Below are 11790 nucleotides of genomic sequence, written 5' to 3'. Positions count from 1 at the left end.
CATCTGCCACGTCCGGAGGAATCCGCCACGTCCGGAGGAATCCGCCACGTCTGGCGCAACTTGCGGCTCCTGTGTCATCCGCCACGTTTGGCGCTGTCTGCTGCAACCATCTCCATCTGTGCCCGAGCTGCAGCCACCGTCTGGACTATCCAGGTACCTTTGTGCTGGACATTGTATTTCTGGGGTTTCCTGTGGTTTGGCCAGCTGCCTCCCCGCTACGGCGGTACGGCCTAGTGGGTCCACTAACCCGCTTCGTGACAATGACGCTGATCAATCAGTGACCAATCAGCGTCATACACTTCTCTCCATTCATTTACACAGCACATAGTAATCTTACTAGATCACTATGTGCAGCCACTTACACACACATTAACGTTACTGAAGTGTCCTGACAATGAATAGGCATCACCTCCAACCAGGACGCGATGTCTATTCAGAATCCTGACACCTCGGAAACGTTTGTGTGAGATTTACAGCAAGGCAAGTGTAATCTCACAAGATTACGCTGTAAACCGTCATTTAAAACGAGATTACGCTTGCCTTGCTGTAAATCTCACACAAACGTTTCCGAAGTGTAAATGTAAATAAATAAATTTATTGGTGTATGGACTCAATACAAAGTCTATGGGCCCGTACTCCAATACATCGGCTTTCCGGAAAAAGCCGAACTGACACAAAGCAGCTGAGCGCTCACACGAGTGCTTCAGCTGCTTCGTTCTAGCGATTGGTGGGGGTCTCAGTGCTGGGACCCCCACCAATCCAAACTTCTGACATGCCTCTATGACATGTCAGAAGTTTGTCGAACGTTTAGCTACACTTTAACTACGCCCCTGCCCCTGATGATGCTCATATTCCAGCATGAAACCGGTGTAATGTTTTATTATGATTCGTGTTTCAGAGACTAGTAATATTACACAGACAAAGATGGATGAAGCTTCTTCTTGTTAGTTGTTGTCTTGATCCCCAATTGTGACATCCCTGCTGTATACTGCTCCCCGTGATGTGTGTACAATTGTGACATCACTGCTGTATACTGCTCCCCGTGATGTGTGTACAGTTGTGACATCACCGCATTGTGACATCACTGCTGTATGCTGCTCCCCGTGATGTGTGTACAATTGTGATGTCACGGAATCTGTAGGAAAATTACACGGTGTTACAGTGGGAGACTTAGTCTGGATATACACACGAAGAGATATACTCCAGGCCAAAATGCTGTTTCGACTTCTTCTAATTGTGAATGTGCTATTAGCGTCTGTGGAAGGCGCTCCTATCGATATCCGCAGATATGACTCAGGTGCGAGGAATAGGATAAGCACAGGTAAGAGCATCACCAGATATACACTGAATATGGGGTTAAGGCTAGATTTACACGAGCGTGTCTGTTTTGCGCGCATAAAAAATGTAGAGTTTTTCTTGCGTTGCAGTTCCGTTTGACATCCGTTTTTTTTCTCATAATTTGTCTTGCACCTGTTGTGTGAATCACGGACAGCACACGTATGTCGCCCGCGTGCTGTCCGTTTTTTTCATGCACACATTGTCTTCAATGGGCTGCGTGGTGCGCAAATACGCACCAAAATAGGACATGCAGTGAGTTTCATTCAACGGAAACACATGCTGCGTGAAAAACAACAGCATGCGTGAATAGCCCCATTCATTTTCATATACGCTTGTCTGAATAAGGCCTAATGCTAGTAGGAACAGGTAAATAATCTGAGAGGACTGATCCAGTGTTCAGTCCAATAACCTATAGATTACACATGGAAGTCTAAGGCTGGATTTGTACATATTTTCAAAGCACAGCGTGCGCTAGTTTTGTTTTTTGTTTTTCTGGTCTTTTATCCCATAGACTTCTTTCTAGGACTTCAAAAACACCAGAAAAAAACGTACAAATGTCACAAAATAAAAAATTACCACTAAAAATGCATTTAAAATCGCCACTAAGGCTTGAAACAACGGGTTATTTTTACACGAGTTTTAAAAAGCTGAATAAGAAGTGTGTGTGAATCCCGCCTAATACTGTCCTGTCCATGCCGGATACACTCACTAATAGATATAGCAGGAGAGCATTGGCGCGGTGTACAGAGGAGATATAGGGAATAGATGGAGTTTCTCATTTTCTCAGTAGAGTTGTACTTTAATGTCTCTTTTTACTTTCTAGACATCAGAGGAGATCTGCTATATGGTCCCTGCTCAAAGACATGCGGTAAGTAACACAAAACTGAGATCTGACTTATCTTATCATCATTTTCTGGTCTGGGGGCTTAATATATACTCAGCGGTTGCTTGGTGGTCTCCTTCTTGTATTTTGCTGGGTTTTCACGTGTTATTCTATGTACTATGACCGGATGTGCGGTGTAGTCATCATACTGGGCTTATTGTAGTGTGTGAACGAGGTCTAATAGGGTCCAAGTCCTTTCATGAGGGTCAGACCCGCTTCATTACAGATAACAGGTTATCACTGTTATGTCACATTTGTAAAGTGACCGCGGATTATTAATAAGTCACATAATAAATAGAACGGGCGAGTTTTCAGGTGAGTTGCCGGTAATTTCGGCGTGTGACCCCCCATTATGTTTTCCCTATTCCAGGTTCTCATAACCCGGCGGAATGTGATTCCTGCCCCGCAAGGAATAATAGCGATGACTTGTGGCGGTGATGATCATACATGGGATTATATTCATTCCTGGGGGGGTGTCATTTATGATCATTGTAGAATTTCCCGCACGTGATTGTATTTTCTATCTTTCTCTTGTCACAGTCACATGATCAGAGGAAATAATCCTATGGGAATAAATCAATGAGGCGCCGTATACAATGTATATGTTAGTAGAGCGACATTTCTGAGATCTCTTATGGATACGTCTCTTCCACTAGAAGACTACAGGGAATTACACTGATAGATTGGGAGACGTTTCCGTGTTTTCACACAACTAATTGATGTTTCCTTTTGCCAGGCATTGGTATTCGGGTGGTCTATGTCACCAAAGGCTGCCCCGACCAAAAAGACAAATGTTTCTTCCGCATGGAGCAGTGCCAAGGACCTCAGGATTGTGGAGGTAAGTGACATAGTTACATAGCGAGTAAGATTGAAAAAACATAAATCCATCTAGTTCAGCCAAATATCCTGCAAGGTTCTTATTAAAAACAACCCTATGAGGCCGGAGACATTTTCCTTCCCCCTCCAAATATGATGATCAGGATATAAATTCAAGGATTAATGCCCCATCCCCAGAGATCTAGTACAGATCCCTTATAATATTAGATTTTTCAGGAAAAGCATCCAGGCCACTTCTAGAATCTTTCAATGAATTAACATCCTGTGGCGGGGAGTTCCATAGTCTCACTGCTTTTACAGTAAAGAATCCGCGTATATGATGATGGTGACACATTCTTTCCTCTAGACGTAGTGGATGCCCCTTATTTACAGGTCTGGATATAAAAAGACAACTAGACAGATCTCTGTACTGTCCATTAATATATATTATACATAGTTATTAGGTCACCCCTAAACTGTTTATCTTTCCAAACTAAAACCCCCATATTTAATCATATTACTGGGTACTGCAGTGCAACCATTCAATGTATTTGTTACCCACTCCTGAACCCGCTCCAGCTCTGCTATGTCTTTCTTATATACTAGTGCCCAAAACTCAATACAAAGGGCAATTTATTATTTGCCCGTTACCAGTTTTCTAGCGTGGACATATCGCAAATGGTTTAAAAATCGCAACTTGCACAAAAAAATATGACTTTTAAGACATTAGCGCCACTCATGCCACTTTAATAAAAAGTGGATGGGGTCCCACAGAAAGGGCAGAGCCTACCACAAATTTACTGCAATTTACCACAGAAATAGGCGCAAATAATAGCGCAAATCTACTCCAGCTCAAGTTTAAGTAGATTTGACTTTCTGGCACACGGACAATCAGAGATGCGCCTAATTTATTAAGACACATCTTACTCCAGAGCTCTTTACATTAAGACTGCCATCTGATACTCCAGTCCTAATAAATTCCCCCCAATATATCTATGTAGGGTCCGGTTATATGGTAAATATCCAGCCACTGCTAATTCATATCCAATGCTGCATCACTGACACTACACTGTGGTTACATCCCATACAAACAAGAACAAGGACATTTCCTGACACTCTTGGGGACATTAATTTTGGATTAAAAATGTGTATCAAAGGGATATTATTATTATTATTATTATTATTAATAATAATAATAATAATAGTTATAATAATAATAATAATAATAATAATAATAATAGTTATAATAATGATAATAATAGTAATAATAATGATAATAATAATAATAGCAATAATAATAATGATAGTAATAATAATAATAGTAATAATAATAATAATTAATTATAGTAGACAAGTTATCTGATCACGTATTGCTTCTCCTTCTTCTCCAGTACATACCACTACTCCTGCGCCTCCAATACCGTTTTGGAATAAATTCATTGTGACTTCTGCAGCTTCTACCGTCATCTCTCTACTTAAAAATAAATATGTTGCGGCTGCTGCCGGTTCTGTTGTCGCCATCTTCATCCTTGGAATGTTTTTTTCTCTCATCCATTACATCAGATATAAGTAAGTATTGTAAATAATGATTTCGTGTCCTGCTTTTACCATACTGACTTCCATGCCCAGCCGTCTACTCACAAACCAGAGATTTCACAAGAATATTCTGTAGTTCCTTTCACGCTCTTCTCTATATAGACGAACAAAAGGATAACGACAAAATATCTGTCTGTGATTTGCCCGGATTTCATGTTGTATTAGAACAGTGGAGTCCAAATTCTCTGAAGTGCAAAGCTCTGACATGTGACGGAGCCACCCTTCCCCGAAAGTCTTAAGCCGCCCATACACATTGTATGGCGGTCAGGCGAACACTTGATACATCCCCATGGGAACAAAGGATCGAGCATGTAGAAATTAAACATGCCGATCCTTTATGGGGTCACCTGTGGTAGGTTCTTATGTGGGCGACTGTTACTGGTGTAATTATTTTTATATCTGAATATTGGAGGGTTGTAGGTAAAAGAGTCATCACTGGGGGTTCAGTCCTTCTCTGCCCGTGATCCTTGGGGTGCCAATTCTATACCATCCATAAATGCAAATACATCTCAACATCGCAGGATCTTCTTGGTGCAAATAAAATTCTGCTTATTCCATTACATCCATATAACAGGGCAATGTTTCCCATGACGTGGCACTGTTATATGGATATAATGGAATAAACAGCATATTATATTTCTCTATGATGCTGGGATGTATTTACACTTCTGGATATTGGAGGATATGTAATTGTGTTCTCCTTCCAGGTTCCTCCAGCACATAACTCCTCAGTGCCATATATATGTTCTACACCGGAGTCTATATAGGAAATACTGCACCACCTCTTCTAGTTATAACATGACCCAGTAATGGGAATATTACAATGTAGACTTCTTGTGGCTCATGAACATGTCACTCTGCAGTTGTGCGCCCCTGGTGGTCTAATGGGGTTTATCACATTCTACAGAAAACAGAGATGATTCATGTCACTAATCCACAATATTACTTCCCTTATTACAATTATATAGAAAATCGATGAAGAAAAAATCCAAGAGAGATGTTGAGACCCAATGTACCATCGATGAAAGTAGAGAGGGTAGCGACCAAATCAACGATAAATACGGTATAACAATGTGACATATTAATATCTATCTACATAGAACCATTTATAGGCAGGTTTTCTATCACTTGGATACTGGGAATTTTCTGGTTCTTCTCTTTCATTTAATGAAATGTTTTTGCTAAAAAAAGCAACCTAATCTATGAACATTTTTAGTAACGTCAATGGAGTCATCACAACTGCGCACTATATCTCAATGTATTTCCCAATGAACGCCTCTTATTGGCGAGGACGGAGTATTCCCGCTCCTCACACCATCCGGAGCCGTTCTCTGTAACGATCTGCCGTCTTGTGACATAACACTACACACCATCAAATACAGTTATTCCCACATGCACCAAAGGTAAAAGTGCAGCTTCACTTTACAGAAAAATCCTCCATTTTATAGATTATTCAATACAACACTCAATATAACCACTGGTCCACGATTGTGTATTTGATCGGTTTCTCTATCTCGCTGCCATGATCATTAATCCGGGAACATAGTTATACAGGGAAACTAGGGGGATCCGTTATGTCGACAAAGAAAAGTGAAGGAATCCTAAATGTAGAGGCAGCTTCAGAGATTGTGTTTTTTTTATTCTCGTGGATTATTGTGCCATTCAAATACCTGTAAACGGTTAATAAATTAGCCTTTATTTTATCATTTCTGATTTCAATGTTCTGTGTTTCAGAAAAACGTCAGGACAAAATTAATATTATAACTGATGATGCTTCTCAAGGACTGGCTGAGAACATAGACATCAATGGAGACACTAAGATCTCCATGCCTGGACCCAATGATGAAACAATCAACATCAGCCCAGATGACGTGGACACCACCTCTGATATTACAACCGATGATGCTTCTCATGGACTGGCTGAAAACAGAGATCTCATTGAAGATACTAAGATCTCCATGCCTGGATCTAATGATGTTTCCATCAATATCAGTCCAGAGGACGTGGACACCACCTCTGATATAACCGATAATGCTCCTTATGAATGGGCTGAAAACAGAGATATCATTGAAGACACTAAGGTCTTCATGCCTGAATCCAATGATGTTACCACCAATGTCAGTCCAGATGACGTGGACACGGCTTCTGATAATATAACTGATGATGCTCCTCATGGACTGGCTGAAAACGGAGATCTCATTGAAGACACTAAGATCTCCATGCCTGGATCCAATCACGTAACGATCAACATCAGCCCAGAGGACGTGGACATCGCCTCTGACATTACAACCGATGAGGCTCATCATGGACTGGCTGAAACCAGAGATCTCATTGAAGACACTAAGATCTCCATGCCTGGATCCAAAAATGTAACCATCAATATCAGCCCAGAGGACGTGGACACCGCCTCTAACATTATAACCGATGATGCTTCTCATGGACGGGCTGAAAACATAGACATCATTGAAGACACTAAGAGCTCCATGCCTGGATCCAATGATGTAACCACCAATATCAGCCCATATCATGTGGACACCACCTCTGAAAGTAAGTTCTCAGGGCTTTTATCTTTTAATTTAGCCTTATAATATTACCCAATATTACTAATAAAATTATATAGTAACACACAACTTAACAAATCAAACAAGAGGATTGAGGGACGTGCTCAGAAGATATTACAATCTATGAGGAAATACGGATGACACAAAAAGTTAAAAGTGCTGTTTTGGTACAGCCATATCTTATGCTAAATAGGGTAGTACACGTAAAGCTGCATGAACCGGTCACCAGCCAGTATCTGTGACTAAATTATGTTAATAATTTAGATCTGTGTATCATCCTCTTTATAGTCCTAGCCTATCACATCACATTACTGATACCTCCCAACATTTTAACCCTTATTCATGGGAAATTACTCAACCACGCCCCCATTATGAGGAACACCCACAGAACTGCCCAATTTGGGATTATATTTGCATAAGCCCCACCCTTTTAAGGTCCATTTCATGGGACATTTCAGAGAAATCAGGACGCGTATAGTGGGAAAATCCAGCAAAGACAGGATGTTCGGCAGGTGCGATATTACTGATCACTGGTGATGATGAATTGTAAGGAGCGAGAATTTTCCATTCTTCATATGATAAAGAGACTGATTGTTATTATAAGAAGTAGCTGCAGTTGTTCTAGTTTACATTGTGTGGATAAAAAACTGTCGACCGTGTCATTGGTGACAATATATTAGGGAATTGTTGCTTACGCCATTTCCTAATATTTTATGAATCTCGCTCCCAGGCTGACGGTGGAGTAGGAACAATGTCCATTATATTAACAGCTGATCTTATGGACTGCGTGTGTTTTACAGAACAACAAGAGGACAAAGAACATCTCCAACATCTTCCAAGTGCTGAGAAACATCTTGGGCAGAATAAGGAAGGAGTTGGATTTAACGCCTCTAAGACCAACACGTTTACAGGCAGCGCCAGTTATTCTTCACCAATGCAGGAATTACACAAACATCTTCTGGCGTATTTTGAAAAAGCTGCATCTTCTCCCAAATAAAAAGAAGGTAAGAATGTGAGAGTTTCTTAGAGCTCCATAAACCTCTTCATAAACTTTATGGTTGTCCTGAGATGTGGTCATCTAGTTACAGACTGCCACTTACTGTATTCTGCAATGGGAGATAGACCATTGTTATAATATCTACAGTGTCCTGATGGGGCGCAGTGAAGGAGCAGCGAACTGCAGAATCCCCCGGCTGCCCCGCTCATTATAATCTATGGCCATGTACATAGATCACTCCTCGCTGTGCTGCTAATTCCAGTTGTACTCGGCTCACAACATACAATGCAGGTGAAGTAACGTTATCACTCCATCTTCTGAGACCTTGTTGCGTCCATTGTCGTTTTATCCAATGTGAAGTATGTAAGTCTTCAGAATGAGCATGTAATGGTGAGAACGATAATGAGGATGGTGACTGTGATCCGGATTATCGCAGCAGGTGTAGCAGCAATGCAACGAACAAAACCTTATTTGATGCTCAAAACTTTTGCAAATCAAAATTGCTGTTTATCCTCTTCCCCTTCAACCTGCAGTAACTCAGACTAGATGACAGCTGGAGCTTTTAGTAGCACGGACGTATCAGATGTGTCCTTGGCTACTAAAGTGCCTTCCTGCAAAAGAGACACCTTTGCAGACTTTTTGTTTTTTTGCAGCATATGTATTCTATTAAATAAAACATATTTTCTAATTAAAAAATGTGGCACTGTTTGTCTTTCGCAGCTTGTATGTCTTACAATACAATACAAACTGCTGGATGCCATTCAGTGCTCATCCTGTCAGATGAACTTACTGTCTGGTCAGTCTCCAGCCCATCTCTCTGCTCCCCTGAAAGTTTAAAGGGTTTCCAGTGAGAAGAAATCGATGGCCTATCCACAGAATAGGCCATCATTATATGATCAGTGGGTGTCCGAATCTCAGAACCCCTGCCAATTTCCCTTACTGCTCCATACTGTGAAACATTAACACACTTGTAGCTGCGGTTCCAAGTTTTTTAGAGCCTTCTCCCATTTACTTTATTGGGAAAAGGCTGTAATACTGTAAACCGCCACTACAAGTGTGTTAATGTTTCACAGTAAAAAGCAGTGACAAGAATGACGGGGGAAGCAGGACTTGCAAGAGCTCCGTGGCCACCTCAAAACAGCTCATTTGTAGGGGCGCCGAGAGTCGGACTCCCACTGATCAAATATTAATGATCAATTTCTTCTCACTGCAAAACTCCTTTAATCTCCGCTGTCAGCTTAGATTAGTGTTCAGGAGAGCAGAGGGGCTGGAAAATGAGCCGCCAGTAAGATCGTCCAAAATGTTTTCATTAAAACCAATTGCAAATATGTTTTTTTTAATAAAATACATACAGTGCAAAGAGAAAATCCCGCAAAGGAGTACATAGCCTTTAAGATGAAAATCTGAGCACTGATTGGTTTCTATGGGCAATAAGGTCCGATTTTATGTTAGAGTTTTGATATTTGAGGCCCATGGGTGACTTTAACAGTTCACAATCTGTAACTATTCCTGTTATTGACCGTCCAATGTTATAAAGTAGAACACTATAAAATGTGAATGATCTGATAATGTATTAATACCTCATTAAGCTTCTGATTTTGTTTTATCTCAACAACAGCATGACGCCATGGACATTATAATAGACATAATCACTTCTCAACATCATAAGACGTCATCTTGGATTGTCCATGGCTGCACTGGTTATAGAGAACAAAGGATCCTGGCCTTAATTTCCACACAAGGCAAATATGAACTAAACAAATGTGTCAATACTTTGATGCTATTTAGACTTTCACCGCAATGAGCAGCAGGGCTCTGCTTTGCTCAAGACATAACTATAATGTTTCCAAACAACCACAAACTTTTGCATGCAGTGGTGGTCATAATTACAAATCTGCCATGACCTGTGCTGTTACTGATTTCAGTGGTTCAAACATTATAGCTCTACACGGATAATTGGGGAAACTGGACCTGGAGTTTCTGCAATTCCAAAGCTTGCATTGAGAAAGAAAACAAGACCAACCTCACAGACTAAGTCAAATGAATTTCCTGTGACCTCTTCCTCAGAAAAGCATCCCAAGGAATTAGTATGCGTCTCTTTTGGCAAAAAGAGTACCAGCAAACCTAGGTCCACCTCAAAGGATTTTTTTCTGCGCCTGTGACTCGGCTGATTCACAGTGCCAACCTGGACTTGACCAATCTTTGGACTATAGATCCATATACCCGGAGTCTTTGTGAAATAAACTCACAAGGAAAGACAAATCTCGCTGCCTGTGGCTCGGCTGAGTCACAGTGCGAAACCTCATTAAAAAATGACAATTGTCTCTGCCTGTGGCTCGACTGAGTCATAGTGCTTAACATCATTAAAAAGGACAATTATCGCTGCCTGTGACTCGGCTGAGTCACAGTGCCATCTTGGACATAAGTGCCACCTGCCACCGATTTGTGCCAGCTATCAAGATTACTCGGTGAAAAGTTTGAATACCCTTCATCACCATTACAAACAGAAGAGACTGTATTTACAAACCGTCTCCAGTTGAAAGGATGATTTTTAAGACTGGCATTTTCAAGACTGCTACTGGTTATCCCTTACATAATTTAGAATATTGATACATGTATGCCAACTTTATGGAAAAAAATGTTGTAGTCATGCTATTTCAATAAAAATATGAACATCTAAACATAGTGTTTTATTATATAAGTAGAACATTACTATAGAAAACTGTCTGTACCCTGACACATGCTGGTTTACCACACATTCTGGATTACTAGAAAGGTATAGTGAAATGTTGCTGAAAGTTATGAAACAGAATCCGTAGCGGATTCAGTATAATAATCTAGGGAGTGGTTGAAAAAAAGCAGTGGGGAATTTTGTTTTGTTCGGTCACGCTCCTCATTACGCCTTTAAATATTTAAGACACATTTTCGACACATTGTCGAAATCTTTGGCCCCTCACTTCTACATTCCATCCCCACCCTCTATACCAACACAGATTGAGACTCCAGACCGGACCCATAAATAAATCCAGACACTAAACCCATATATAAATTCAGAAACACCCCCAAACTAATTTAGACCCAAGACCAGACCCTAAAATTAATTAAGACTTTAAACCACTGTATTACGTAAGACCCCAGACCCCTAAATTAATTCCGACTTCAAACCAGAGGCCTAAATTAATGCAGACCTTAGACCAGACCCTTAAATTACCTCAGATTTAAGATCAGACTTCATTAATTCCAACTCCAGACCAGCCCCCTACATCCATTCAGACCCCAGCCCAGACCTCGACATTACTTTAGACCCCAGATCAGAACCCTAAATTAATTCAAACACCAGACCAGACCCCTTAAATAATCAGACCTCAAGAAAGACCCCTCTATATACTCACCTCTCCTCGCACCTTTATGCTGGACAGCCTCAGGACCTAGAAAGATGGTGGAGCCTGGAGCTAAAGAGAAGCAAGGAGAGTATTACAAGCTGTTATAATAATAATAATAATAATAATCTTTATTTATATAGCGCCAACATATTACGCAGCACTTTACAATTTAGAGGGGACATGAAACAAACAATATCAGACATTACATAGTGACAA

General features: G+C 40.7%; 1 protein-coding gene across 1 annotated transcript; it reads left to right on the top strand.

The window, feature by feature from the left end:
- The first annotated feature begins 1212 nt into the window (after positions 1–1212).
- On the top strand, positions 1213–10872 carry LOC142662623 (uncharacterized). Its single transcript, XM_075840835.1, has 8 exons — positions 1213–1321; positions 2162–2206; positions 2958–3059; positions 4429–4606; positions 5602–5696; positions 6368–7180; positions 7995–8198; positions 9810–10872. Exons 1-7 carry the CDS (start codon positions 1213–1215, stop codon positions 8189–8191), a joined length of 1539 nt encoding a protein of 512 aa, XP_075696950.1. The 3' UTR covers positions 8192–8198; positions 9810–10872.
- The last annotated feature ends 918 nt before the right edge of the window (positions 10873–11790 follow it).

This window comes from Rhinoderma darwinii, chromosome 10, assembly GCF_050947455.1.
Source record: "Rhinoderma darwinii isolate aRhiDar2 chromosome 10, aRhiDar2.hap1, whole genome shotgun sequence".
NCBI lineage: Eukaryota > Metazoa > Chordata > Amphibia > Anura > Rhinodermatidae > Rhinoderma > Rhinoderma darwinii.
The sequence above is the reverse complement of the archived record's forward strand: the minus strand, read 5'-3'. Positions and strand labels throughout refer to the sequence as shown.